Consider the following 26,408-nt stretch of genomic DNA (forward strand, 5'->3'; position numbering starts at 1 on the left):
CGCGAGGTGGACGCCAAGCAACTCAACTCTGAGGGTCAAAACGTGTGACTGGGGGTCAGAAGTCGTGAACCATTGGAACATGACATCCTCCACCGGCTCATCATTCCATCTGCTTCATACACAGATCAGGGCAGACTTTGAATATCCTGTGCGTCGCCGAGGAGATTCAAATCCAGCCAAGGCATGTAAAAGGCATAATGTCTACCCTTCCGGATCAGGAGGAGCTCGAGAAGACGTACATCTTTCATCAACTCGACGAATATCCGTGGGCCGAAGACGAGGAGTTCCAGGGAGGTTTGCGGGCGATTTTGGGATCAGTGGAGGATCCCGCGAGCACCGAACATCTCACTCTACGCGCCAAATGCTACTACTTTGCCCGGAAAGCTGGAACGTCTGTAGACTTTGAAGGCTACAAGCAATGGGTCGAGGATCTTCGCACAGGCACGGCCGCTGCGAACGGACCGGCGAACACCCCTGGCACAATGCTTGGTGGTGCGTGGAGACAAGGCAGCAACGTCGGCAGTGCGGAAGAGGGCTCCCTGGGAAGTTTGGGCGAAGCGCCCAAGCCGGCTTCTTTTGCTGAGATTTGCGAAATGATTGCTGCGAATAAACCTATCCCTGGAATCAAAGATATCCCGGACACCGTCTTGGAAGGTCAAGCAACGGAAAGCCAGGCGACGAGGAGGAAGAAGCCGTGGGAAAAGCAGTTACCCGATGAGCCAGCAGGAGCCCCGAGTTGGTTGTCTTCAGCTTCCGGCAATCACGGCTCTCTCACGACAGACTCTGATGCGGAGAGGGCTGTGGAGGCCCGTGCAAGCAAAGCCACGGAGCAGCCATGACTCTTCACGTTTCGTGGTTGTGTCAGCCATTGCACCGAATTGAGGCAACAATGGGATGTAGCATCCCCGTTCGCACGCTTCTACGATGACTTTGGATCCAGCCCTGGCAGAATGCCAGAATGGAATTGGGGCCAAGCACAAGCATGTCACTGAAGGGCGCGCGGACTGGAGTCACGGCAAGAGTCCGATCGCCGAGGCACTGATCCTCAGCCTTGTCTTCCCGACGAGAGTCGCAGAAGTTATCCGTGGTGTCGGCAAATCATGCGGTGGGCACGGTGGAATGTCTACGGGTAGGCGTTTTAGAATCGTGCTTAGGGTGCCGATACTTCTGATCCATGCCGATGGAGAGAGGCATCGCTTGGTCAAAACAATTGATGTACATACTACGCCGGATCTGACAATGCAAACCTCACATTTTATAGTCTGATGATGCATCAGATTTCGGAACTTGACAAATCACCATGGGAAAATTCATACTTTCGAGTCGTGACTATGCTGATATGAGTCTGAACATACGATGAATGCTGTTGCCTGGACCTGACTCCCCTGCGGATGCGTTACGCTTCAGCCTGATAAATACACCTCAGCCTGACTCTATCCCGAACTGCGTACATTTTTGCAGCAGTTCAACGGCTTGACCAACATGTCTAAAGAGATCACCGTCGCAGACTTTTTCAAGAATGTAGAGCAGGCCGAATACCCGCTCTATCCCCAGCAGCGGCTGCCTCTGAAGACCTTGCTGGAAGACCACTCCGCACCATTGCAACCTCTCGCCGCCCAAATCGCACAACCCATCCTCGATGCCAACGAGAAACGCAGAGAGAATCTCGATTACAATTTTCACTACGGCAGGCTCTGGCGGGTGATATCGCATGCGATCCAGCAGATGACCTCGCAAATTGACCGCATCGTTGATGTTGTGGTCGCCATCTCTCAGACGCCAGATCCCACTGACTACCTGGCTTTCATGCAAGACATCAACGAAGAGTGGAATGAGTTTGCGATGGGGTGTGAGTCGGGGCGGCTTGCGTCAAGAACGTGAGTTGCATGCTGACGAAACACAGTCGATATGCCACAACCAGATGATCCAAATCGTGGAAGGGTGCGACAAGCGTGGATCAACATGAACGCTTTCAATGCAAGGCTCTCCACAAAGGGCATCGAACGTCTGAACTACCGCTTGCGGTCCGGCCACGTCTTCCGCATCGCCTTGGAAGAGACGCCTTGGGAGCAGTATCACATCCCGGAGATAGACGAGGAAATCGAGAGCGACCCAGAAGACGAGGACAATGTTGCTTTGCGCGACGAGTTGCTTAACAAGCGAGACATTCGGCGACTCAACTATTGGGCGCCGGCTGCGGCGGCTTGGATCAAGTACGACGGCAAGGGGATTCATGAAATGGATGAGCCAATGATTGGTGACGATTACGACAACTTTGAATACACAAACTGGAAGGGCAAAGGCTTCTCCAAAGAGCGATTTCACTACTGGAGAGAGCGTCTTGAGTGGGTGTCCAAGGTCACTGCCCTCGATCATGACACCAGGAGGCGAGCTGCGGAGGCTGTCGAGCTCATGAAGCAGATTGAAGGAGGAAGCTGAGGTCCACATTGGTTCGTTGGGGATTCCGAGCTCTTGAATTGTAGCCTCAAGAGCTAAAGTTTGTCGTGCTATTCGACCGGCTGATGGTGTTTCAACTTGGCCCCCGGTAGCCACATTCTCGTATCTGCGGGGCCAAGACAAAGCGAGATGTGACTTTGTGGAGTGCTCTGGATCTTTGGCGTCGGGACGTGGTGTCGATACGAGGCGGACTGCCATAGCCAGAATGACTCATGCATTGCGCATAACCGGTTGTGCACTCTCCGGGACTCCAGGCGCGGCTAAAGGCTGTAAATGCCATGGAGTTGGTAGAGGCTGTGCGGGTTTTTCAGGTAGAGTGCACGGCTACGCTTGGTGTTCATCGGCCAAAGAGTCCCAGAAATCGCCCTCCAGCACCTCCTTCGCCCCGTCTCGCAGCTTCGGTCTGAATCCACTTGATCAAGAAGTCCTTGTTCTTCAGATCCTCCAATCGTGCCACCTTTGTTTCTAATTGCGGTTCCTGGCGGTCGAATGCAAGGAGTGTCGGGATGGAATTGATGCCATATCTCATCCCAATCCCCGCCAGGCCTCCCAAATCAGGGCTGTCCATCTCCACCTCCACAAAGGAGATCCCGCCCTCCGCCTCGCCAATCTTGTCTTTCTCAATCAGATCTTGCACCAGCGGCGACACGACTTTGCATGATTGGCACCACGTGGCCATCCACAAGGTAATGAGAGGCACGCGACTGCTGGCCGACATGAGCGTCAATGTCTGCAGCTCGTCCTCCCGCCGGATTCGGTTCGGGTAGACGCGATTCTTCGCGAGGGCTGATGCAGTCGTTGAGAAGTGTTTCTGCGAGAGCCTTCGTAGAGGAGCGCTCCGAAGAGCGAGCCTCAGAGGTGTGTGGTGCATGGTGTGATGTACGACAACAGGGAAAAGTGGGACCGTGAGTGAGGTTAGGCGATGAACTGTAGGAACTTGGTCTTGAAACTGGGAGGAGTGGACCTTCCACTTACGGCTAGCTTCAACGACTCCAAATGCGCTCGAGTTTGCAACCTCACTTCATCTTTGATCTACGCTCGAGCAACTTTTATCGTTGTCCAACGATCTCGTCACGCCTTTGCATGCCGAATGCTCTTCAACCTCGCATCCTCTGCTGGAAGCGCTCACCATAGGCACACTGAGTCGCGCAATTGTCCTTCAACCCACAGATACACGCAGTGCTCACAGCAGTTACCAGCAGGCCAAGCCGGAGTATCACTCCACAGTAGTGCCGTTCCTCACAATCCATCCTTGAGACCATCCTCACCCGCTGGCGAAGCTTGCTTTGAGTTCTCAATCAATTTCGGCCATGTGTCCTCCAAATGCCACCAATCATCCTCCATCATCTCCCGATTCACCTCTCCTTTCTGCGCGAGCGAGAGCGCCAAGTTCACATGATCCAGCATCTGCGAAAGCTTGACCAGACACCAGGCCCTGGTCTGCTTAGCGAAGTCTGGATACAATGCCCGAGACTTCAGCTCCTCAAGATCCTCTTCAAGACTGGTCTCGTGAATCTTGATATCGCTAATGTTTCGCAAGGAGAAGAGCAGTTTGATTCCCGGCAACACCATGGGATTGGCGCTTCTGATGCTATGTTCCACCCAGAGATATCTCCCGCTGATGCGCTTGCTCAATTCATCCTTCAGGACTATGTGCAGTCGGCGCAAGCCCGTCAGCTGTCTGACGATCGGGAGTGTGAGGTCGACCAAATTGATGCCTCCGCACTTGACGTTGTAGTAGTGGAGCGTGATGTCGCGAACAACGCGCTGGCGTTGTTGTCCCAGGGATAGGAAGAACGCGTGCAGCTGGGTGGGGTAGTAGAATTCGAACGAGTTGCGGTCGTAGAAGATACCCATGGCTTCATCGTGGATCTGCCGGTTGACCGCGAGGATGCTGAGTGCCGATTCGGTGGGTTTGACAGGGCGTTTCTTGGACACGTTGCACTTGGGTAGGGAGCTCGGAGCTTTATTAGACGGATGGATGGGTCCATCGATCTCGAGGAGGAAGGAATATACGCGATTGCGCAGCTCGGGTGGGAGGGCGAGGAAGGAGAGTGGCTCGTCACGGTCCCTTTACAGCCAGTCAGTAATAGAGTCAACACACTGACATCTTTCGCAGGCGACACTCACTTTGCAAGCTGGCTATCACCCAGCGCGCCCATCAGCCTTGGCCGAACATACGTCTCGAGGAAGCCGCCTGGTATTGGACCACCATGCTCAGCACCATCGTAGCCCTTCCTCTTGACAAACTGCACCATAGGAACACCGGAGATGGTGAGCAGGGCCGACATCCCAGGGGCACGGGAGATTGCGAGCATGTGTTGCGGTGAAAGCTCATCGAGAGACCAGGTCCGCTTCGGGTATCGTGCGCGCATCGCGTCGTTCACCATATCTTTCTCATCCACGCCGATGTAGAGCTCTTCCAAGCCCTTCATTCGTGAGATGCGAAGGAACCAGTCGTACGCATTGTCGCATGGCCAGTGACAGGTAACTTTACGAATCAATTTCAAGTGCCGAGGCGAGGTCATATTTGTCAGGCACTGCGGGTTCTCTCGGCCGAACTGGTTGTGTGGGTGGGCGACGCCGAATTCAAAATGGTTCTCACCATAGTAGATCGGAGCGGCTTCTCTATCGGCCTGGCGGGAGATGTGGCAGATGGGAGGCATGGCTGAATCCCACCATCCACAATTGAGGTCTTCATGAACCTGTGTCGGGCCAATCTTGTGAGGGTGGACGAGATGCAAGCGGTATATCTTTTCGCGTACGGACAGTGGCAAGTCCCAGAAGCCGACCGCCATCTCGGTGTGCTGCTCCGTAAGGCTGCGGGTGATGTTGAGGTGGATGTGGTTGGTGTGTGGCGAGGAAAGCGGAGACTTTGGGAGGTTGTCGAAGTTGACGTGCAGCGACGGTTTGTGGAAGGCACGCGTCTGCCTGGCGTCTCGCGTGGCAAACTCTAAGACTGCTTCACGTGCTTTCATGTGTGAATGAGGTACATGCGTTTATGTCTCTAATTAGTCGTGCATGATAATCGACAAGAGTCTTTGCTCGTTCCTGCACATCACTCAGGGCTCCAGAAGCCCCTTTTTCAAGATTTCGGGCGGTGCCGGCGCAGTCACATACACGATGCTCTCTCGCGTCTGTTCGAAGTGTACCGTTCCGTATCTCAACAACTCGGCAAACGTGCCAGGCTGGCAGTCCATGCCAGGGTTCTCATCCCAGAGTGCACCGAGGTGGATTGAATTGGTCAGGTCCTTCCCATGCGTGACCTTTTGCATGCTGGATCTGGTGAGCAATCGCCACACCAAATCATACGCTTCCTTGTACTCCGGAGATTCCGGATCCGAATCTAGACGCAAAGACAGCAGATCGAACATCTTCTCTCCCGATCCAGCGAAACCCACCGTGGCCTCACCTCCCCAATTCTCTTGGAGAACGTTCCAGACGAGGATATTGTTTTTCCAATATTCCGGACCGTCGAAGCCATCATTGGGATCTTCCAGCATGCACACACGCTGCCAGCAGATTACCTGGGTGATGTATTGGTACACGTCTTGCGCCGACACCTTGAAGTCCCAGTGAAAGTCGCTTGCATGAGAGTCATCAAACGACGCGTTCTGTGCGAAGGCGAGCAAAGGATCCGCACCCAGCCCTTGGAAGTTGGTTCGGTCTTTCCACAGATCTGCACGGGGAGACTCAGTTGGCAAGTTACCCACAGTCTTGTGCAAACAGTGTCATGCGTACGAGTAAAGAGCTTGTGCCTTTAGGTGTGTTAGCCATTGGACGTCGCGAAGCGGTTGGCCGTAGTACATCCTCTTACCATCTTTCAATGAAGGGATCGCCTTTTCGACTCGCCACAAAATGGTTCGCCATCACGAGTCCGTACATCTACCATCGAATCAATGATCTGTTGCGCAAGGCTCGATATCTGCAGCGGTACCAATGGAGTCGACGCCTGGAAGGGAGAAGCAGGGTCCCCTAGCTGCTTCCAGCAGATCCGATCCAGATGCCGGATCAAGATGCAACCTACGTCCATGAACACCCCGCCGTGATGTAGTAGGCAGGCGCCTCGGAGCAGATCTGCACTGTGCGGGCCGGAGCTACGCAGGGGAAGATCAGCAAAACCGTGCGTGCACAGCGAAGCAGGCATGCATACTACAATCCAGCCATCGTTCCCTTCACCATGGCTTCGTTCAGACTGTCGGCTGGCACATAATGCAGCATGTAATTTGCAGACGTTGGCACCGCATCAAGCACCCGCACCGTCCAGGATCGATCGAGGATTCGTATCCAGTCGACAACGTTGCGTTGGCACCACTTCGGCATGGCCGAGATGCCCGAATGCCAAAATGCCCAAACATTCTTCTCGGACGTTACCGGTCGATACCGGAACAATGAGTAGAGGATCTCATCGGATCCGCGATCGTCGCTTGCTTCTCGGAATCGGAGTTGATCAGCAAATTCTTGGGGAATGGCAAATTGGCGGTTCGTCATGGTTGTCGACAAGGAGCAGAAGTCAAGGCGGAATGCAGTAGACGACTGGACGAGAAAACGGATTATATATGCACTCTAGAGCTAACCCGCCTCCCGTCAGCAGAACCCCAAGGAACCACTAAATCCGCTTTTAAGTAAGGCTGATGGCAAGAAGGTAAGCAAAGCCCGCCGATCCTGCACGCTAGCCAAGAACAACTGTAAGCAGTTTCATTGGGGCTGACCCGAATCCAATCACGTAACCTGAAGCTTGTAAACCATGTCTGTTTCGCCAGGAGAAGGCCACATTCGCTTCCCGATGCTGGGGTCGCTCGGCGTGAATTGTTTGAGGGAAAGGCCGTGAAGAGGAGTGGCATCGATGGAGTGCAACTCCTGACATTGGTGATATTCAGGCATAAGCGTTGGAGGCGTCGTTCATGCACTGGGGGAGCATATGAATATCAGGCGAATTTCGTAGTTCAAGTCGCCTCCGGGAGGTATATTGCGACTGGCATGGCTTGTGTATTGCGCCACTGCGATGCCAAAGCAGTGAGTCCGTGAAGCGTTCCGGCAGTCAAGTCGTTCATCGAACTTTCTGACCTCCTCGACTCTTGACGGCAAATGGGCTCTGCTCCGCTGCGCTCATGGGATCCAAGGAGAATAGAGTCGTCAGGTATAGGCCAATAAATCTCACTGCCGCGTACTGTGAGAAAGCCGCCGGGGAAGACAGCAGAGCACCAAAATCTATGCCGGGAGCGTTTGTCCTCTTGCTTGCATTCGCACCTCCCTCGCCCGATCCCAGAGTCTTTCCTGCGCCGGAGAAGGAAGGCGATGCCTTGGCCGGGCTTTTGGCGGCATTGGCTGCGGCGGAGAGGATGGCTGTGCGGAGGGCGGTGGGATTGGCGCCACGAATGGTCTCGACGACGGTGTTGCCTTTGAGGATGAGGAAGGTAGGCATACTAAGGGCCAAGATCAGCAGTGCTTCACGGGGGGAGTCGATGGGCAGAGCTTACGCGGAGATGCCGTAGAAGCTGGCCACCTCTCTCTGGCTATCCACGTCGACTTTGCAGAAGGTGAGCCGACCTGGCTTGGATTCGGCAGTGGCGAGCTGCTCGAAGATGGGGCTGATCTGCTTGCACGGCCCGCACCAGTCGGCGTAGAAGTCCACGACTACATACGAAGAGGAGGCGAGGACTAGATGGAGGGGATTGTCAGCGGCGGCCGATGAGGATCCAAAGACGATCGACCCACTTGATTTGAGATGAGATGAGGAGGTAATTGGAACTGTTTTCGAAGCCATCGTTGCTGGGAATGGGGGTGTTGCGCCGTGGGTGTTGTGTGAATACGAAGTCAACCTCCACGTTGAGTATCGTATACTCCCGGCTTCTCTAACCCTAATTCCAACCCTAGCTGATGCTTCTCCTCTTCCCCGAGCCTGAATCCACCGCCAGCTTTGCCCTTCACGATCACTTCCTCACCAAGATGCGCATTCTCACGGGCGAAGATGTGTCTGGACTACTGCGTAGCTTGTCATCAAATGATGCTCGAGAACTACTAAACTCCTTCTCCCAAGGATTGGCAGACTACTCCAAGGCAAAGGGCTCGAGCAACGCCAACATCATTCAACCCGCGCGAGTCGTCTTTCAAAATGCCGGTCAAAACACCGTGCTGACCATGCCAGTGTCTGATGGCGATACGGTAGTAAAGGTGGCCACCGTACCGCACAAAGGCGACATTGCTGGTGCAATTACCGTCTACAACTCTGTTGGCGAACTGCAGGGCGTTTTGAATGCCGCCGAAATTACAGCGTTCAGGACGGCGCTGGCGAGCATGACGATTCTCACTCGTTGGCCTGCCCCATCACATCCCAGTGTATGTGTTTTTGGCTCTGGCAAGCAAGCCGAGTGGCACCTTCGTCTGGCCTTGCTCCTCATTCCCGGCATTACGAAAGTCATCATCTTCAACCGTGGTGCAAAGCGATTGAAGGATCTGGAAAGCGCTGTACTCTCTGGACTGAGAGATGTCCATTCTAGCGTGGAGTTTGAGACTGTGGCCAGCGAGGGCAACTCTTCTTATTCGAGCACATTAAGAGAGCGGTTGGCAAAGGCAGACATCATATGCTGCTGCACACCGTCCACCGAGCCTCTCTTCACCAACGGCGAGCTGCAGAGTACTTCAAAGTCCCGCTTCATGTCATTGATCGGATCCTACAAGCCGAGCATGCATGAGATCGATGCGGACACCCTCAGAGCCGCTCGAGAATCCGGGAAGATCTACGTTGATACCGAAGAAGGCTGCTTAGAAGAAGCTGGGGAGCTCATATCCGCCGGCTTTGGTCCCGATGATCTGATTGAAGTCGGACAGCTGTTTGCGCAAACGGGGCCGGCTGGATCGGAGGTTGACGGTGAGCGGAGCCTGACCATCTTCAAGTGCGTAGGCTTTGGCTTTATGGATCTTCTCGTCTCAAAGTCGCTCTTGAGCATGGCGGAAGAAGCCAGCAAGGGCAATGTTGTGGACGACTTCTAGAAACTGGGAAACGCTCAATCTCGCGCATCGTCCCTCGGCGACACGACAATGCTGCATTCCAGCCGTATCTGCTATCGCCGTTATCTCCGATTGTCTACGTACTAGATCTGCGCTTGGGTCCAGACGTTGTGGAATCTCCCAGCCGTACCGGTATATCTACTTCTCCATTACCACTCTTCTCGCTCTCGTTCATACTTTCGCGAGTCCTGCTATCACCATGTCCTCCAATTCGCCACAGCTAGCCAAAAGCATGCGTGCCACCACCGAGGGCTTCCTGTACGCATGGAATGGCGACTGGACGAGTGAAACTAGACGTACGTCCCTTTCTTACCGGGCTCCGCAGTGCCAACATATCATGCGGCCGGCTACCGTAGCGACGCCACCACGCAGCAATGAAGAATGGGGCGAATACTTTACGCACATTGAGGGTAGAATCTTCGATGGTAAAGTATGGTCCATCTGTATCCACGGCTTCGTCCGACTTTCCTCTACTCTTGAGACTGATCGCACTTCACTCCCCAGATGGTCATCCTTGACTACTTTGCCGACCTCTCGAGCCGCCGCGCCGTGGCGCACTCGACTTTGACGGCAACAGCAAAGGGAGTCGGGGATTGGAGCAACGAGTACATGTGGCTGTTGGACTTTGACGAGACAGGCGAGAAGATTACGACCATCAAAGAGATGCTCGACAGTGCGGCCACGCAGAACATCAGAGCCGCCTTGAAAGCTGCGGACGCGAAGTGAGGGTTACTGCCCAGAATGAAGGCCGGCCAGAAGCGGAAAGGACATCGTTGATGCGTGTGAAACGCAAGCGGATGATGACTTCTTTGACTGTCTTTCGTTGTCTGTATCAGAGCTTCTCATCAGACACTTCTTCCTGTCTCTTGAGCTCCACCGCCTCTTTCAATGCGCCCTTTTCGTGTGACGCAATCTCGTCTTCGATGATACTGTCCTGCCTGTGATCTCGCAGCTCGCCCTGGTACGACTTGAATTTTCTTGCTGGAACGCCCTTGTGGAAGAGATACTCGATCGTCTCCAGGCTCTTGCCGCTGCAGTCCGGTACGCAGAAGAAGACGAAGGTGATGGCAATCACGCATATCCCCGCGTAGATGTACCCCAGCTGTAGGCCAATGTCGTCGATTTCGTAAGGCAGCGTGAAACCGACGACAAAATTTGACACCACCCGAGCCATGCCTGCAGTTCTGACAGACATGTCGCGCAGGCGCAGGGAGACCACCTCGGTCATGACCACGTTGGTCAAGGGAGCAAAGCCCAGACTGAATCCGAAGGAAAGCAAGACCAGGAAGAAGATGGCTGCGGAGGCGAGCGATTTGATCTTGGTGTAGTCGTACCCTCCGATTACTCCGAGGCCAATTTCGGCGCAGATCATGGTCGTAATACTTGCCAGGATGAATGGTCTAGACTGTTGATCAGCTATGGCATGCGATGGCATGGGGGATTTCTACCTTCTTCCAACACTGTCGCTGTAAACCATGACAAAGAATGTGGTGATGATCCCGACGACCGCAAAAACCACGGTGCTGAGACGGGGTGAGTGGAGATTTTGTAGCGGAATGAGGGTAGACTCACATGATAAAGGGATCGATACCCCCAATATCTTTGACTACGAGGGCGCCGAATTTGGCGGTGATTTGCTGCCCGCTGAACTCCTGGAAGACTGGGAAGGTCAGTGTGGAACTGGACAAAACCATGGTGTACACGTACAGTTCATGCCCGTGGCGATGAGTGTTCTCCGAATGTTCTCCTTGTAGAAGATTTCTTTGAAGCGCCCCTGCTCCGGCTCTTCACGTAGGGCGGTCTCGATCGACAAGAGTTCTGCTGCAATCTCCTCTTCCGTGCGCTTGCCTTGGCGAAGTAGGCGAAGGCTGTGATAGGCTTCGTCACGTCTTTTGTTTACGAGGAGCCATCGGGGTGACTGGGAGAGTGTCAGCGCAGTGCCCTGTTACGATTGCTGAAGTCAACTCACCTCGGGTACCCAGTACAGACCCGCGATGACAATGGACGGCACTACATAAAAGAGGCCAAAGGGGATTCGCCAGCTGCTGTTGTTGGGGATTCTCGAAGTACCCAAGCAGATGAGGTTCATGATCAGTCCGCCGATGCCTTGGGAAAAGTTATAGGTGCAGACGACGCTGGACCCAAGGATTAGCGAGGCTGCAGGAGGGCACATCAAATATCTCCATGGCATCGACTTACAGGCCGCGAACTTCAGTGGGGACTGCTTCTGCCTGGTAGACGGAGAGCACGGCCAGCTCCATGCCCAGATAGCCGTAGAACAGGATGCGACCGGCGAGAAGCTGCCATTTGCTAAAGGAGCTGACGATGACCGTGGCGCAAATGATGGACCAGATTGAGAGAGCGAGCATGCCGGCTCGTCGACCCCATTTCGCACTGATTGAGCTGCCGGCGACGAGTCCTGGGATGTCTTTAGAACTGCGCTTGCTCACGTGAGAAGCAAGCCATACCAACGCCAAAACCGATCCAGATCACGGAGGAATAAAGGGAAAGCCAGTATGCCTGCAGCGCGTACTGAAACTTCTTCGTCTTTGCATCGTATTTGTACACGCCGAATTGTTTCTCGAACGGATTCATGGCCTGTGCCGCGCTGAAGCCTGTGCCGTGTCAGCTGTCGTCTTTCAACATGCGCCGGCGTGGTTTCATTACCCTGGTTGTCGAACCTGCGACAGCATCCGTCAGCGTGTGTCTTTCCGAGCATTGTGCATTGTCAGAGCCTCTTACCCATAATTGGCGGTGCTGAGAGCAACCAGGCTGACGCTGAACGCCAGACGGGCGTTGAAGTGCGCCGTGAACAGGCGTAAGATGGAGGCCATCGTGGGCGGTGGTGGGGGGAGGAGTTGTGCGAGATCGCCGCCGACATCCTTGACTATATGTAGACATCCTGAATGCAGCACATCCCGCGCATGGCATTGGACCGGCTTCCACGCCTGATGGCGTGCTTTTAGGTCTCAGGCCGGAGTGACGATCTTTGCCTCGCCACGTCCTCCACCTTCCGCAGCCCTCCCCCGAATCCAACCCGACACGTGCCGATTGCCGCTCCTTTGCGGGGGGAACTGCTATCTAAAGCACGTGGACTTGCGCGTGCATGTCATTCAGGATCGGATGGCGAAATCTTCGTCAGCGTCGCACCTCTATGTTGCAGTGGGGATGTTTACACATCGTGAACAGTGTAATGCGGTCTTGACTCCCGCCAGGTCTTTCGTGAGATATACAGCCCGAATGCCAGGCATGAATACGTCTATGTACAGCCTTTGTAAATGCGAAACTTTCCAACCCGCCTCATCACTTATGCTAGACCCATCCAACGCCATGCTAAACAGACAACAGCCCTACAAAGCAAAGATGGCGGCACCAGCGGCCCCCAATAAAGCCAAGTTGTAGCCCACCGGAGCTGTGGGTGCTGCGCCGTGTGAAGAGGCGGCGGTACTGGAAAAGCCGACATTGACGGCTCCGCTCGCTTGCACCACCGAAGTCACGGCGTTGCTCACCGAGGTCGCGCTTGGGATCGAGTTGCCAGTGATTTCGAGGACGTTGCTGGACTTGCCGCTGAAGTCGGTCTGCGCAATGGAGATTTCATTGCTGGAGATGTCGTAGACGACGTACGCCGAGCGAAGGAACGTATCACCAAGCACCGGTGTGCTGTCTCCCGCCAGACCGATGCCCAGGATACACTGGTTTTGGCCGACCTCGAGGATAATCTCCGACAGAGCGACAGAAATGGTGGGGGAGCTGAAAGTGAAGTCGATGGTGTCGTCGGAGTTGGCAACGTTGCAGTCGACAACCGCTGCGCCGGTCCGGGAATTGTACTGGGCGCCGACTTGGTCAAAGATCTTCTGGGCGACCTGATCGGGTAGATACATCAGACTGCTGCCAGAATCGAGGATGGCACCGACGTTGAGGTTGGTAGCGATGGACCCTTGGTTCCCGCCATAGCCAACTTCGGTGAGAGCGATGATAAAATCGGCATAGACCACGCCGTCGGTCTTGACGATTGGCAAGGTCTCCAGCTTGCCGGTGTACCTGGCGGTGTCGACTCCGCCGAAGAGGATGGATCCGGTGGAGGACTCGAGGTCGTCTAGCCACAAGCTGTAGGCGTTTGTCTTGATGTAGCCTTGGTTCACGAGGCTTACGGGGACGTTGGCGTACGGCTTGAATCCGTAAGAGACGGCGGCCTCGTTCGAGGGGTATCCGATGCCGATAAGGCCTTCTTGGGAACTCGATTGATAACCGATACCAAAGACCTGCTCCTTCAGCGTGACGCCCGAGAATTGGACGGTATCTTCGACATAGTCGCCCACGGCGCCCGAGCCATCGACATAGGTGATGTTGAAGTCACTGTTGAGGTATTTGTAGGTGGAGGAGTCGTTTGCGTTGTACGTGCCGCCGAGACAGGTGTTGGCGGAGGACTCGCAGTAGGCGCTGTTGGCAACATTGGTCCAGAGATCACTGCTGCCGGTGTCGATGTGGAGTTTCATGGCTTGCGCGGGGGTGCCAATGGAGACGTCCATGAAGTAGAGTGTCTCTTCATTGGCAAGGCTGACCTGGACGGTGTCGGATCTTCGCATCCTGCGAGCGCGATCGTGCGCGATGGGGTTCTCGACATGGCGTCTCTGGATCTTGTGGTGGACTACCGAGGGCGGGACTCCGTCTCGTCTTTGGAGGAGGTTGATGGCGTCGGCGCTTGCGAGGAGGTAGGATGCGAGAGCGAGGGTGGCGGAGGAGGTGCGCATGTTGGCGGAGGGTCCAAGAAGGGCGGCGTGGGTAGGTATGGGCGGAGGAGGGAGGAGGGAGGGAGGGAGGTGGCGGCAGGGTGAAGTTTGCGTTTTGTATCGTACCGCTCCACCGTGCATGACGCGGCTGCATGGCGTGGGCCATCCGCTTTCCGAAGAATCGTGGCTGAGTAAGGTTTGGGTGTGGCGGAGATGTCACCCAGCCGCCGCCATTTCCCTCCGATTCCCTCGAAATAGCTTGCGAAGGATGCGCGACATTTGACGTTTCGGGGGTGAATTGGGGGGTGTTGGGCAGTGTATTGGATACTACATGCTACTTCTTCAAAGACGACAGACTCGTTGTGTGATGCGACAGTCTTGCATGATCCACCAAAGTCCATTCCAAGCATATGCCGGCTGACGCGGCAAGCGCATTGATGGAGCGTGACGAATTGAGAGTCGCGTCCCGTTACTCGTGAGCATTTGCTGGCGCAGTGCTTGAGTGGCCCTCGTGCCAAAGCATTGCCAAGTGGTGGCAACAGGCGAAGGACTTTGGTGAAGATCATATCCGTGGAATGCGTGTAAAGGGTATGCTCGACATTACTCAATGTTACAGGGCCAGATTATAGGTGTAGTCGTCTTCCATGTTCTGGCTCACCCAGAGAACGACGCAGCTGCAAGACACGTGAGCATTGGTCGCGGCGCTTGAAGCAGCAATAGGCGTAAGAGAGACATACCTCAGCATGATGAGAGCATTCGCAACGATATTCGCCACTCCGAACCACAGTTCCGGCCACAGAGCATCGGTGACGACGTACTTGAGCACGCACACGGTCACGCTGCCCGCCAGGCCACCCGCCATGCCTGCAAAGCCCATGAACAATATCACCCGCGCCTTCCACGCCACCCCATCGCCGCTGTAGCTGAAGTTGTCCCCGCTCAGCCGAGTCTTGTCAATGCTATTGATGATGAGCATGCCAAAGGTGGAGAAGATGCCGGGGATCCAGTCGACAAAGTTGACGTGGAAGTGCGATCCGTTGAGGTGCGATTTGGAGAAGGTGGCGGCGTCGATGAAGGTGAAGAGGGCGAGGGAGAACTGGGTTGAGCGCGGTGGTTAGCATGGGAAGCATGGTCTTTATGCGCTCGTCGACGTACCAGTGCTCCTGCGGCATGCACCCCGGCCGTTCGGGTGTAGGCGCTGTTCAACCATTGCGGCTTCGGAAAGCGGAAGATACGATGATCGGAGAGTCCGTTGGCCATTTCTTCGCCCTTAGATTAGCCGTGGAGGAAGTCTGCAGCGGTGTGGTTGTGGAGGATTACTGAGACGGAGAGCTTCAAGGTTGCAGTGGCTGGGTAGGCGGCAGAGGGAGCACGCGAGTCATGCACGCGTTAGGGTTGGGAAATTTCAAGATCGCCTCGCTACATTTCTTCCATCCATCGTCGTCTTTGGAGAATAATCTCCAAACAATGGCCCTCAAACCCAAGAGCGGTGGCTCCAAGCCCTCCATCAAGCGCTCGACGAAACCAGCTGGCTCGAGTTCAGCGCCCAAGGCGAAAAAGAAGGGCCCACCCAGACCGCCTCCGACGCAGCACAAGCCAAAACCTACTCTCGCAAACACCAAGAAGAAGCCGCCGCATCTTCGATACACGGAAAAGGAGCTGCGCCTGCCTCAGCTCAACGGCATACGGCCAGCTGGTGTGCAGAAGTTGCCCAACAAGAAGAAAGGCAAGCACTTTGTGGACGACGGGGATGGCATGCGCACCATTCTCGCCCTGGTCATGGCGGAGAAGGAGGGGAATATCGAAAGCAAGATGATGCGTGCACGACAGTTGGAGGAGATTCGAGAAGCCAAGAGGGTGGAAGCGGAGAAGCGGGTGGAGGGGAAGAGAGCCAGCTTGGAGGAGAAGAAGAGCGAGGTGAAGCGGCAGAAGCGTGGTGGATCAGGGCGGGCGGAGGCGGAGACTGCTCAGACTTCTTCTGCCATGCCTCTGAAGAAGAGGAAGAAAGTCAGTTTTGGGTGAGGTTGGCATGCTGGTCTACGCTTTCATACGATCCCAAGGAATGCCGCACGATGTCTTTTACCACGCGCTGCCCGGCACATGCAGCTTCCTCCGCGTTGGTTGGAATACAAACGGGCTTCGGTGCTCTCCTTGTGCATCCTTGTCCAAAGACTGGGGTGCTTCGGTCTTGGAGAAGTCGATATCCTTGGCCATGGCGTTGAGGAAGTTGACGACCTGTATCACTTTCAGCTGTCGTCTATGGGAATTGCGATGCGCTCAGTGTACTCACCGGTCTGGTATGCCATCGCCCACCACCCCATTCAAACCAACTCAGGTGGCCACCACCGTTGGTTGCGCAAAGCACGACGTATGGATTCTGCCGGATTTCCGAGTATGGTACCGCCTCATCGGAGGCAATGGGATCGTCCGTGGCATGCAGACAGAGGGTGGGAATGCGGACGGCCAGCACCGTGTCGGCTGAGCTGGCGTCTTTGTAGTAGCTGTCTTCCGTTGGATAGCCCCATGTCTTACACTGCACCTCCCGATCGAATTCGTGCAGATACTTGACCTTTTGTATGTCTTCAAGGCTGAGATTGGTGTTTTTCAACAGCTCATCCTGATGCTTCTCAAACACCTTGCGCAGCGATGCTCCCATTGCCTTGCTGTACACATTCAGCCCAATCCACGTTCGCTTCAGAGTTTTTGAAGACACGTCCAGATTCCAAGGGTTGGAAACGATGACGGCGGCGGACAGCAGGCATTTGTCGGCCTCCTCGCCCACATACTACCGGAGATCTGTCAGAGTTTGATCAAGACGAATCCCGAGCGACTTACATTGGTCAGGATATTGGCACCGAGAGAATATCCGATGCCAAAGATTGGTCGATTGGGCCACGTCTTCCTCGCCCACTTGACAACCTGTCGAACGTCCCAAGTGGCGCGAGCGTTGTACAGCACGCTTGTGGTGATTTTCGATCCAGCGCATCCCCGACTGTTGACGACCAGAGCCTCCCAGTTGCCGCCAGAGAGGCCGCCGGCTTTGCGACCTTCTGGCGTCTCCGCAATCAACGGGGCCAAGACGTGTCGCAGATATACTTCATAAGACCCCCCGCTCAGGCCGTGGAGTGTGATGAGAAGGGGCTTGGTGTCGTCGGATGCCAAGTTGTCGAATTCTTTGTCGCTGAAATAGGATGTTCTTGGAGGAAAGCGGAGGTGGCCAATGCCTGTCGGATCTTCTTGCAGTCCCTCGTATGTCGCTGGATCGTCTGGGGGTTGAGTGGCAAAGTCTACAGTGAAATGCCCGGCGAAATTGGAGTCTTCTGCGGAAAAGACACGGCGCTTGTAGTAGATGGGCGGGCCATCGGCTTTCGTTGCAGTCCAAGCAGTCTGAAGGTGGCCATTGAATAGAAGGGGGTTGAGATAGCAATCTGGAGTGGTGTCTTTGACGAGCTCGGGAAAGGCGCGCTTCAAGCCTGATTTCGTCTCGAGGATAATGGGCTCATCTGAATGTGTGAAAGTGGTGGTGCAGCGTCCAGGATACCAAGACCACGCCATTCTGGAGGAGATGTAGGTATCTGCAAAGCAGCGGCGGAGGATTATTTGATCGCTTTGTCGCTGCCGAGGTTGCAGGTTGAAGAGATACGGCGATGTCGTGAAATTCGGTGAGGGCGTCGGTCACTCCGGCGCATGGCCGGTCCCGCGGGGCCAACGCGCGGAAAGTGCGACCTCACTCCTTCCGCAGACGCGTTTCCGTCACCAACGAGGAAGGCACGAATCAGCATGGAACCCATCAAGCGCAACAGAATGTGAGACGCAATATGCAGCAATATCCGCACGGCTACGTGCAGAATGGATACGCGGGCTATGCGGGATATGGCGATGCGCCTCAAACGCAGGCGTTCCATCCACCACAATACCCGGCGCAACAAAGACAGCAGTATCCGACGGCGCACGTGGTCATTCCGCAAGTGCCAAGGCAGAACTCGCACTCTTCCGACTTTCACCTCTCGCCGCACCTCCAACACATGCATCCGCCCGCGACTGGCTACCAACAACAGCCCGTGCAGAACTACAGGCCCGCCCCTCATCAGCAATACTACTCTTCGCATCCTCAGCAAGTCTTTACGCAGTCGCCATCTCTGCAGCCTCAGCAGGCCAGGCAGTATCCCAACCATCAGTTCCATCATCCCGAATCATATCAGACGGCCGCGTCTTATCCGCCCTACGTCCAAAACACCAGCAGATTCCCGCCGCGACAGGATTATGTTGCTGCCAGTCAGCCCGTCCAGCGCTTCCAACACGCCCCTCCTCTCGACCAGTCTTTAAGACCGGCTCATCACTCCGGGCAATCTCATATGCTCTCCTCCCCCGATCCGCTTCACGCATCTCCGGCTCAACTTCATCACCGACTTCCAATGACACAGCCTCAGCAACGCGGCCAGGGCCCTCCTCCGCATCATCGCAGCGCTCAGCAATCTCAGACATCTCGAAGGGCGCAGGAGAAACCGCCGCAGCAGCGTGTGGTTGCTCGGGTGGAGATCCCTGTGCCGCACCCGATCGCAGCTCTCCCGGACATGCATCGCCCGCAAAAACGTCGCAAATCCGATGATGGTCATGCTGTGTCAGTACCTTTGAAGCCCAACTCCCAACCTCGACCCAGCCATGCCGCCGCCTCGTCCTCGCCTCTGACGGAACTGGCGTCATCTCAACTTCCACCCACACCGAAACCACATACCGACTATCAAGCGATCCTCCTGGCCCTTGCAGACGAATACATCACCGCGGCGTACTCCATCAGTGTCCCGGCTGCTTCCTTTGATGCCGCAGAGGCAAGTCGAGAGCGGTACTTGTCGCTAATCTCCTCTGCAATGGCCTGCCTGGAGTCTGTCTTGATCAACTTTCGCCAATCTGATCATCGGCGAGAAGCACGGACTCGCTTGCGTCTGGCTGCGCTCATGATTGAAGAGACTGACAATGGTGAAGACGCCGAGCAGGTGCTGAGCCAAGGCATTGCACTCTGTGAACGAAGCCGACTGCCGGATTTGAAGTATGCGATGCATGTTTATCTTGTCCGTTTGATCAGCAGAACCTCCTCCCGGGCCGCGTTAAAGTCCGTCGACAAGCTCATCCAGGAAGTGGATGCCTTGAACCTGCCCCATTGGGCTTACGCTTTCCGATTTCTCCGCATCTCGCTGACTCTGCAATCTCCGTCGCACGTCGACCAGCACGGCCTGCTCAAGCATCTTGCTGCGATCTCTACAGCTGCTGAAGACAGCCGCCACATCTCTGTCAGTATCATGGCGTCCATCTTCGAGGCAGTCGTACAGCTTCGATCTGGTGCAGTGGATGCCACCGAGCTCGCTCAGAGGGCCTTGACTGCAGTCCGCACTCACCAACTCAGCCCGGAAATGCAACGACTGCCCCAAATCGGAGCGTTACTCGACTGTCTGGACCTTGGCTGCTGTTTGACCTCATATAAGCTGGGTCAGATTGAGAGCAAGCTGGAGCAGATGCACGCCAATCTCGACAAGCTCACCCACCAGGCGGGATGGCGCAAGGATGGGACGTTGAGCATTGACCTGGGCCCGTACTCAAACGATGATCTCGCAAAAGATACGTGTGGCATCATGGCCATGTCCAAAGGAGGACAAGCCGCCCTCAGCTTCCGTTGGCTCGGCAAAGACCAGCTGTACGCGCTCGGGTATTTGTTGAGTGCTTTGGCTGTCATGTCCAAGAACCCCGAGAGCCAAAAAGCACAGACGTATCTCCAGGAGGGCCTGAAGTTGTGCAATGCCCCGCAAGAATCACTCCCGAGATCTCGCAATGCTGCAATGGAAGAGACGAAGCAGAAGTTTTGCTGGACCATCACCTTTCGCACCTGGACCGTGTTTGCACTTTGTGGGCGCTACAACTGGACAGCTGCGCAGGCGCAGATACAAGCCGTGAGGCAGGAAGTTGCCCAGCACGGTACAACCCTCGACTACGGGACTGCACGCACACTGCTGTATCTTGAAGCGGTGTGCGCCCATGGCTTGGGAGACTTTCAACTCGCGCTGAGCCTCTACCAATCTTCTGGCATCCTGCTCACGGACGACAACAAAGTCGAGAGTGAAGGCAAAGATGTCCGTCTTCTTGCAACGCTTAATAGTGTTTTGATTCTGCGCACGCTCGGGGTGGAGGAGTTTGTCAAGGCCGACAGTCTGATGGCAGCTCTCGATCCCCACTGTCAGCATCATCCGAGCCCGGCAATCAGATCGGCTTACAATATCGTGCGAGCCACTGCGAATGGCGGGAAGAATGCGATTACCAAGACCAAGCAATACCTGCAGATTGCGCTCGACGCAGCGAGGACCTCCTCCAATCAGCAGCTTCTCAGTATTGTGATGAATATCATGACGTCGACGCTGTTTTCCAACATCGTGGGCGATCAAGCCGAGAAGTCGGTTCGCGCGGCGGTCTCTCTGGCCCGACAATCCCGCCAGCCGCTGTGGATGAGTGTCGCGAGTGGAATGTATGGTGAGATTATGGAGCGGTGCGGGAAAGGTGATGAGGCGTTGGCGGCGAGGAAGGAGGTGCAGAATCTGGCCAAGACTCTTCCGGAGCCGTTGAAGGGTGGTTTGTCGGGCGAGTAGGGGGTGGACACGGCCGATGAGAGGTGCTGATGGCCCATGTGGACTTTGTTCACCTGTTGAGAGAGTAGGTAGCTCAATAACTTCATCGAGGATTTGTACATTGCCGTGTTGTCCTTCGCTTTCACTCGCTTCTCCATGCTGCCCAAGAAGATGGACTGGAAGGAAGCTGCTCGACGGGAGCTGAAGATGTTGCAAGATGGACACCAAGAGACTGTACCGCAGAGGTCATGTGAAGGCATACTGCCAGAAATCTGTACCGCGACGGTGGGATCAGAGGCTGCAATCACGCAGTTTGAGAGCACACTGGAGAACATCATCCGGAAGAATGAGCGGCTCGACCGTGATGTGGAGAAGGCATGCAAGGAGAAAGATAGGCTGCGAGGGTTACTTGAGGAGAAAGATGAGTGCACGAGAAAGGAGGACCTTGAGATGCGGGTTCAGGAGTTGAAGGATGAGCTGGAATTGGAGCGGCTACGAAGCTCGAGACTTGCGACAGACGTGAATCGATTGCAGGAACAGCTGGACATGGAGAGGAGCGGAAACGCACACCGGCGGCCGGGCTTGACTCTTGACCCGTTCCGAGATTGGGATGAGGACGTTGGAGAGCCATTGCCAAGGTATCCTGCCGTTCGAGTGTGAATTGACCGAAAACTGACTGGCTAATAGCACCGACGGACGAGGAATGTCTAGAAGATTTACCGGACCTTCCATGTCTCGTCTTCTGGGCAAGATCCGTGCAGATTCGGCAAAGGTCGCGAAAGCCCGATTTCGATTGCCCACTTCCAACGACCGGATAATGCAGATGCTGAGCGAGGAGACTGACGATGAACGACGTGCTTCTGGGTGGAAACGGCAGAAAGGAAGATGATTGAGCACGAACAGCAGGCCGGGGTTTCGGGGGATCTGAAAGGCGCTCACGGGAATCTGACCAAGTGACATGCTCGGTGCGAGGGAGGAGATGCAATGTGGGAAGAGAGGTGTGGTAATTATCGGGCTGTACTCAAAACTCCTCTTGCTCTCGGAAGAACATGCCGAAACTGATGATGGTGCTGTAAATCAGCAGTCCACCGACTATACTCATCGCCATAGCCTGGATGGTAATCGCTTCCGTGTGGGCGAGAACGACAGGCAGTGCTGTATCATCTCTGTTAGCATAGCGACAAGGGAAGCGCCGATGTTGGTTTCATACCAATGCCCATCACCACCAGAAAGCCAGTGATGAATCGGCCCAGCTCAACCACCGTATTGCTGCCATTGTCCATGAAATCATCCTGCTGCGCTGCTTTTCCACATATCCAGTTTGGTATGGGGGCGACAACGTAGGTTGCGACGACGAGAAGGGTGAGGTAGTTGCCGAACAGGGCAGAGGAGAGGATGACGAGGAGGAAGCCGATGGCGAGGATCTGGAGGGGTCAGTGGATTGCGCGTCATGTAGACTGGAGGCAAATACTCACAAAAGAAAGAGCGATGATTGTCTTCAAGCCAGGCATGGCCATTGTCCGTGGAGGAGGTTGGGGCTTGCGCGCAGTCGGTAAGGGCGTCTTCTACGCAGGTCCTGGCTCGGCGCAGATCTGTTCCGGCCAGACGATCCTTGGAGAAGCAATTCCAGAGTATCGAGGGTGTGAATATCGCTGCCTGAAGTGTCGGCGCTTGGGAAGAAGACGAGTTGCTCGCGTGAGGCTGGCAGACGCAAGCCCGCCGACTTCAAGTCTCGGCAATGAAGCTCGACGATAACGTAAGCAAGGCCAAAGCTCGGACGGCCTTCGCGTCTTTTCGTGGCCTGAATCTCGACAACTCATGTCCACTGCCTCTCCTTCCCTCCCTCCATCCTCTTTCATTCAAACATCGTCAAGATGTTCCGCAATAACTACGACAACGATTCCGTGACGTTGTGAGTGGTTGTGAACATGGCAAGTGAGGCGCTCCTTTGCTGACTGCGACAAACAGCTCCCCCCAAGGCCGCATCTTCCAAGTAGAGTACGCGCAAGAGGCAGTCAAGCAGGGTTCGGTTGTGGTGGGAATCGTCAGCAAATCTCATGCCATCCTCGCAGCGCTAAAGGTATCTTGCCCTCATCTGCCGTCTTCGATGTCGCCGTCTGACCACTCCCTGCACAGAGAAACGCGGAAGAGCTCTCATCATACCAGCGCAAAATCATCCCCGTCGACACCCACTACGGCGTCGCGCTCGCCGGCCTCGCATCCGATGCTCGCGTACTGTCGAACTTCATGAAGCAGCAATCCCTCGCCTCCCGCCTCACCTACGACCGCCCCATCCTCCTCTCCGAAATCACGTCTCGCATCGGCGACCGCGCGCAGACCAACACCCAACACTACGGCCGAAGACCATACGGAGTGGGCTTGCTGATTGCAGGCGTCGACGCCCGTGGCCCGCATCTCTTCGAGTTCCAACCGAGCGGCGTGACTTTGGAGTGCGTGGCTGGCGCAATCGGCGCACGGTCGCAGATGGCTCGCACCTACCTCGAACGCAACCTCGATGCCTTTGAGGACTGCAGCCGCGACGAGCTCATCAAGCACGCCCTCCGCGCCCTCAAGGACAGTCTGAGTCAGGACAAGGAGTTGACGGTGGACAACACGAGCGTGGGCATCGGCGGGCTGGAGGAGAACTTTAAGCTGTATGAAGGGCAGGAGATTGCATCGTGGCTGGAGACAACATTCGAGAACAAGGCGGAGGGCGAGGCGGGTGGTGGGGAGGGCATGGAGGTGGATAGCTGAGCGGGGTGAGATGAAATGATGCATGGCGAGGCGTTTGAGCATCATACTTTTGAAGACATTGTTCACTGTTCTGACTTTGAAGCTGAGAGGAAGCTTCTGCCATGTCCGCGGAAAGTCAGGTCTGCACTGCCAGCGACTCGCATTGTCAATCCGGCGTCTCCGAATCCTTCGCGTCAACCATGCTGCAACTACGACCCCATCGTCGTTTGTATGTGAATTATTAGCTGTTGGATCTGACGTTATGTCCGAAAACGGAGTGGAGTTTCGGACAAGAGCGTGATAGAGTTCAGGGCTGCTGACCGGCCATTCCGAAACACTCCCAAAATTCATTCCGAAGGCAGCATCCAACAGCTCCGAGCTCCGAATATATATCATCAACGACGCTCCCACTTTCAACATCTTCTCACACTTCTTCTGCTGTAGACAGACTACAATGACTTTCGAAGCACGCCGACGCAATGGGAAAGAGGCCTCGTGCGAGCCGTGTCGAAAGGGTATCCCCATCATCGTCACCACACTCAAACGTCGCTGACGCCGTCAACAGCCAAAGTCCGCTGTGATCACGAACAGCCGGTATGCGGAAGATGTCGAAAACGTGCCCTGCAGTCCAAATGCTTTTACCACCCGGCTCCCTTGACCAAGTGCAGAGAGTCCGAGGCAGCCACACCCGATTCTCCTGCGTCGGAAATCCGTGAGCAGCCTTCAACATCCGGACCGAACTTGGAGCCTACACCCGGTGCGCCTGCTTTCGTCAAACTCGGCAGGCTTTCTCGGACGAGGATGCTGAATGGTGAGAATGGTCACAGAGAGCGAATGTTGATGGTGACCGAGGCACTCACTCATCTGCGATATTTTGGCCTGATCCACAAGATCGTTCTCGAATACTTCTCCGTTGCTCAAGGATCGACTTTCCCAACTGGACTACTTGTGCCTGCACTTGACGCGCTCACGGCGTTGGTCGAGCGCCACGGTCTTCACGACATCTCCGCGTGCTCGAGTGGAAAATTGGAAGAGTTGGCCGAGAGCATCATGCACGCAACTTCCACGCCCGTCAACATTACGCCTTCCTTGCGAGCAGATGAATTCGTCGCCTTAAACACCACCCCGCAGTTCCGGCTGGAGTATCTCGGCCTCATCTTCGCCATTGGATGGCGTATGGACCTACTTGGCCGCGCCCAGAGCGACACGGGGCGCAAAGAGTATATGCAAAGCACCTTTCGGAGCTGCTCCATTTGTCTTCAAGTCGCCCGCGAGCTGACACCCGTCAATGACGTGATTCTGTGGCTCTCGATGGAGACCATGTTGCTCTGCACAAACATCCACGGAGATATGGGTGGGTAGTGAGATCGCAGAAGCTACGCAACGATGCTGACCTGCATGCAGCCGAGCCTGTATGGCACCTCCTCGGTGATCTGTCTTCGGACATTTACAACTTGGGTATCCATCACGAGGCGTCCATCACCTCTGGAACGCCATTCTTCCTCGCCGAATGTCGCAGGAGGTGCTTTCTCAAAGCATACCACCTGGATGGGACGTTCTCGGCGCTTTTCAACCGTCCCCCGCGCATCCTCCGACGCTACTCGGACTGCAAAATGCCACTCAACTTGTCAGACGAAGATATCATCGCCGACCCTGTCCAGCTGGAGCAAGCGTGTAGCAAGCTCACTCCCGATGGCTGGGACGCCGAGGGCAGGTGCTTCCCCACCACCGCCGTCCGGCTGCGTTGCTTGACTGCCGAAATTCGTGAGGATGTAGCGGCGTACGAAGTCCGACCCATGACACGCGAGAATCTCGCCGAGCTACAGTGAGTCTGATGTTTCCTCGACACAAAGTGCACCTCTCACTCACTATATGCAGGGCGCTGTCGCTTCGGAATGGACAGATCTGGCGCAGCCTTCCATCGGAACTCACGTACACCTCGAAAATCTTGGGTGACACTGACCTACGCTACTTGCCTACGGCGATGGCCATGATGAACTCGCTCACGTTTCTGCACAACGACTTTCAGATCTACCGGCTGATGGAGAAGGGCGACCGCCAAGCGGCCGCATCCTTGATTGAGACCGCGAGCAGGATCCTGCACATCGTGTCGGATCTCTCAATCCTCCGGGTGAAGGCCCGGAAGTTTCTCTTCAACGACTCGTCTTTTGTGGTATGCATCCCTGTGCAAGCATTCGCAATCATTCCTGACTGCCCGACAGGCCATGACCTTTGGAGTGCCGAGCGCAGCCGTCCTGGCCACCGCCGTGCAGAACATCGCTCGTCATGGCGTGCATGCTCTCCCTCTCCCGCCAGGCATGTCGCCTTCATCCCTGATACGCACCCTCGCGGGCTTTGTCTACGAGCTGCAGCACCTGTGCGACTCTTCCGAGGCAAACTACGAGGTCTGCCTCCAAGCCCACGCCACTGTCTCGAGCACACTGAACGAAGTTCTCGACGAACTCTGCAACTCTATAGCTGCACCTGTCGTGTCAGATGGTGGCGCTGCAATCGGCGCACTGGATGCCCTGCCTCTGGACGCACTCGAAGGATTCGATCTGTCGAGCTGGGCGCAATGCATCGACTGGACCGGGATCGGGGCGGATTGGAGCTACTTTTGAGTGCTGGCGAGCTGTCGGCATTTCATGACGGCGTACTTTCATCCCTGCATGAGGTTAACCGGTGCCGTGGTCCTTCTCGACTTCCGGGTCCCTGTTGCGCTTGTGTACTGTCGACACGGCTCTGCAACCCGCTCCTCGCTCGCCAGGTTGAGCTGTCTCGGGCCTCATTCGCGTATTGTCGCAAACAGCCAGCCCGCCGCAATGCTTCAGGCATGCTTAGTGGTTATCGGAAGTGTGTGGCGACA

General features: G+C 55.5%; 17 protein-coding genes across 17 annotated transcripts; 8 read left to right on the forward strand and 9 right to left on the reverse strand.

The window, feature by feature from the left end:
* The first annotated feature begins 102 nt into the window (after window positions 1-102).
* BDY17DRAFT_306034 (uncharacterized protein) lies at window positions 103-1,299 on the forward strand. Its single transcript, XM_033734978.1, has one exon. It carries the CDS (start codon window positions 198-200, stop codon window positions 837-839), a length of 642 nt encoding a protein of 213 aa, XP_033585487.1. The 5' UTR covers window positions 103-197; the 3' UTR covers window positions 840-1,299.
* Window positions 1,300-1,363: 64 nt separating this feature from the next.
* Window positions 1,364-2,809, forward strand: BDY17DRAFT_61468 (uncharacterized protein). Its single transcript, XM_033738563.1, has 2 exons — window positions 1,364-1,849; window positions 1,904-2,809. Exons 1-2 carry the CDS (start codon window positions 1,483-1,485, stop codon window positions 2,437-2,439), a joined length of 903 nt encoding a protein of 300 aa, XP_033585488.1. The 5' UTR covers window positions 1,364-1,482; the 3' UTR covers window positions 2,440-2,809.
* Window positions 2,795-3,328, reverse strand: BDY17DRAFT_319470 (uncharacterized protein; the record flags this gene model as incomplete). Its single annotated transcript, XM_033736280.1, has 1 exon — window positions 2,795-3,328. The coding sequence occupies one exon, from the start codon at window positions 3,326-3,328 to the stop codon at window positions 2,795-2,797; it is 534 nt and encodes a 177-aa protein (XP_033585489.1).
* A 103-nt stretch (window positions 3,329-3,431) lies between these two features.
* On the reverse strand, window positions 3,432-5,255 carry BDY17DRAFT_349920 (uncharacterized protein; the record flags this gene model as incomplete). The annotated part of the gene is made up of 2 exons (XM_033738176.1): window positions 3,432-4,528; window positions 4,588-5,255. 2 exons carry the CDS (start codon window positions 5,253-5,255, stop codon window positions 3,697-3,699), a joined length of 1,500 nt encoding a protein of 499 aa, XP_033585490.1. The 3' UTR covers window positions 3,432-3,696.
* A 166-nt stretch (window positions 5,256-5,421) lies between these two features.
* Window positions 5,422-6,981, reverse strand: BDY17DRAFT_306039 (uncharacterized protein). Its single transcript, XM_033734979.1, has 5 exons — window positions 6,611-6,981; window positions 6,395-6,554; window positions 6,275-6,342; window positions 6,199-6,215; window positions 5,422-6,136 (listed from the first exon to the last, which is right to left on the reverse strand). Exons 1-5 carry the CDS (start codon window positions 6,946-6,948, stop codon window positions 5,520-5,522), a joined length of 1,200 nt encoding a protein of 399 aa, XP_033585491.1. The 5' UTR covers window positions 6,949-6,981; the 3' UTR covers window positions 5,422-5,519.
* Window positions 6,982-7,434: 453 nt separating this feature from the next.
* Window positions 7,435-8,224, reverse strand: BDY17DRAFT_331211 (thioredoxin-like protein; the record flags this gene model as incomplete). Its single annotated transcript, XM_033737885.1, has 2 exons — window positions 7,435-7,883; window positions 7,938-8,224. 2 exons carry the CDS (start codon window positions 8,222-8,224, stop codon window positions 7,508-7,510), a joined length of 663 nt encoding a protein of 220 aa, XP_033585492.1. The 3' UTR covers window positions 7,435-7,507.
* Window positions 8,225-8,283: 59 nt separating this feature from the next.
* On the forward strand, window positions 8,284-9,604 carry BDY17DRAFT_306044 (ornithine cyclodeaminase/mu-crystallin family protein). Its single transcript, XM_033734980.1, has one exon. It carries the CDS (start codon window positions 8,338-8,340, stop codon window positions 9,448-9,450), a length of 1,113 nt encoding a protein of 370 aa, XP_033585493.1. The 5' UTR covers window positions 8,284-8,337; the 3' UTR covers window positions 9,451-9,604.
* A 63-nt stretch (window positions 9,605-9,667) lies between these two features.
* On the forward strand, window positions 9,668-10,194 carry BDY17DRAFT_328432 (uncharacterized protein; the record flags this gene model as incomplete). Its single annotated transcript, XM_033737842.1, has 2 exons — window positions 9,668-9,898; window positions 9,973-10,194. 2 exons carry the CDS (start codon window positions 9,668-9,670, stop codon window positions 10,192-10,194), a joined length of 453 nt encoding a protein of 150 aa, XP_033585494.1.
* A 106-nt stretch (window positions 10,195-10,300) lies between these two features.
* BDY17DRAFT_328433 (general substrate transporter) lies at window positions 10,301-12,302 on the reverse strand (the record flags this gene model as incomplete). The annotated part of the gene is made up of 9 exons (XM_033737843.1): window positions 10,301-10,868; window positions 10,917-10,991; window positions 11,041-11,128; window positions 11,176-11,386; window positions 11,438-11,603; window positions 11,668-11,887; window positions 11,937-12,083; window positions 12,136-12,149; window positions 12,211-12,302. 9 exons carry the CDS (start codon window positions 12,300-12,302, stop codon window positions 10,301-10,303), a joined length of 1,581 nt encoding a protein of 526 aa, XP_033585495.1.
* Window positions 12,303-12,668: 366 nt separating this feature from the next.
* BDY17DRAFT_306054 (aspartic peptidase domain-containing protein) lies at window positions 12,669-14,284 on the reverse strand. The gene has a single exon (XM_033734981.1). It carries the CDS (start codon window positions 14,217-14,219, stop codon window positions 12,819-12,821), a length of 1,401 nt encoding a protein of 466 aa, XP_033585496.1. The 5' UTR covers window positions 14,220-14,284; the 3' UTR covers window positions 12,669-12,818.
* Window positions 14,285-14,464: 180 nt separating this feature from the next.
* On the reverse strand, window positions 14,465-15,506 carry BDY17DRAFT_306056 (vacuolar sorting protein-like protein Vps68). Its single transcript, XM_033734982.1, has 3 exons — window positions 15,354-15,506; window positions 14,936-15,294; window positions 14,465-14,872 (listed from the first exon to the last, which is right to left on the reverse strand). The coding sequence occupies exons 1-3, from the start codon at window positions 15,456-15,458 to the stop codon at window positions 14,809-14,811; spliced, it is 528 nt and encodes a 175-aa protein (XP_033585497.1). The 5' UTR covers window positions 15,459-15,506; the 3' UTR covers window positions 14,465-14,808.
* Window positions 15,507-15,665: 159 nt separating this feature from the next.
* BDY17DRAFT_258150 (uncharacterized protein) lies at window positions 15,666-16,220 on the forward strand (the record flags this gene model as incomplete). The annotated part of the gene is made up of 1 exon (XM_033731748.1): window positions 15,666-16,220. One exon carries the CDS (start codon window positions 15,666-15,668, stop codon window positions 16,218-16,220), a length of 555 nt encoding a protein of 184 aa, XP_033585498.1.
* A 235-nt stretch (window positions 16,221-16,455) lies between these two features.
* On the reverse strand, window positions 16,456-17,753 carry BDY17DRAFT_258671 (Alpha/Beta hydrolase protein; the record flags this gene model as incomplete). Its single annotated transcript, XM_033731798.1, has 2 exons — window positions 16,456-16,983; window positions 17,034-17,753. 2 exons carry the CDS (start codon window positions 17,751-17,753, stop codon window positions 16,456-16,458), a joined length of 1,248 nt encoding a protein of 415 aa, XP_033585499.1.
* A 202-nt stretch (window positions 17,754-17,955) lies between these two features.
* On the forward strand, window positions 17,956-21,264 carry BDY17DRAFT_306060 (cohesin loading factor-domain-containing protein). The gene has a single exon (XM_033734983.1). The coding sequence runs from the start codon at window positions 18,017-18,019 to the stop codon at window positions 20,828-20,830; it is 2,814 nt and encodes a 937-aa protein (XP_033585500.1). The 5' UTR covers window positions 17,956-18,016; the 3' UTR covers window positions 20,831-21,264.
* Window positions 21,265-21,830: 566 nt separating this feature from the next.
* Window positions 21,831-22,320, reverse strand: BDY17DRAFT_319478 (vacuolar protein sorting 55; the record flags this gene model as incomplete). The annotated part of the gene is made up of 3 exons (XM_033736281.1): window positions 21,831-21,964; window positions 22,020-22,233; window positions 22,285-22,320. 3 exons carry the CDS (start codon window positions 22,318-22,320, stop codon window positions 21,831-21,833), a joined length of 384 nt encoding a protein of 127 aa, XP_033585501.1.
* A 312-nt stretch (window positions 22,321-22,632) lies between these two features.
* BDY17DRAFT_306067 (nucleophile aminohydrolase) lies at window positions 22,633-23,954 on the forward strand. Its single transcript, XM_033734984.1, has 3 exons — window positions 22,633-22,721; window positions 22,778-22,889; window positions 22,946-23,954. Exons 1-3 carry the CDS (start codon window positions 22,684-22,686, stop codon window positions 23,561-23,563), a joined length of 768 nt encoding a protein of 255 aa, XP_033585502.1. The 5' UTR covers window positions 22,633-22,683; the 3' UTR covers window positions 23,564-23,954.
* Window positions 23,955-23,958: 4 nt separating this feature from the next.
* BDY17DRAFT_306068 (uncharacterized protein) lies at window positions 23,959-26,408 on the forward strand. Its single transcript, XM_033734985.1, has 5 exons — window positions 23,959-24,057; window positions 24,108-24,896; window positions 24,947-25,367; window positions 25,421-25,715; window positions 25,765-26,408. The coding sequence occupies exons 1-5, from the start codon at window positions 23,997-23,999 to the stop codon at window positions 26,161-26,163; spliced, it is 1,965 nt and encodes a 654-aa protein (XP_033585503.1). The 5' UTR covers window positions 23,959-23,996; the 3' UTR covers window positions 26,164-26,408.

This window comes from Neohortaea acidophila (assembly GCF_010093505.1).
Source record: "Neohortaea acidophila strain CBS 113389 unplaced genomic scaffold BDY17scaffold_13, whole genome shotgun sequence".
Classification (NCBI taxonomy): domain Eukaryota; kingdom Fungi; phylum Ascomycota; class Dothideomycetes; order Mycosphaerellales; family Teratosphaeriaceae; genus Neohortaea; species Neohortaea acidophila.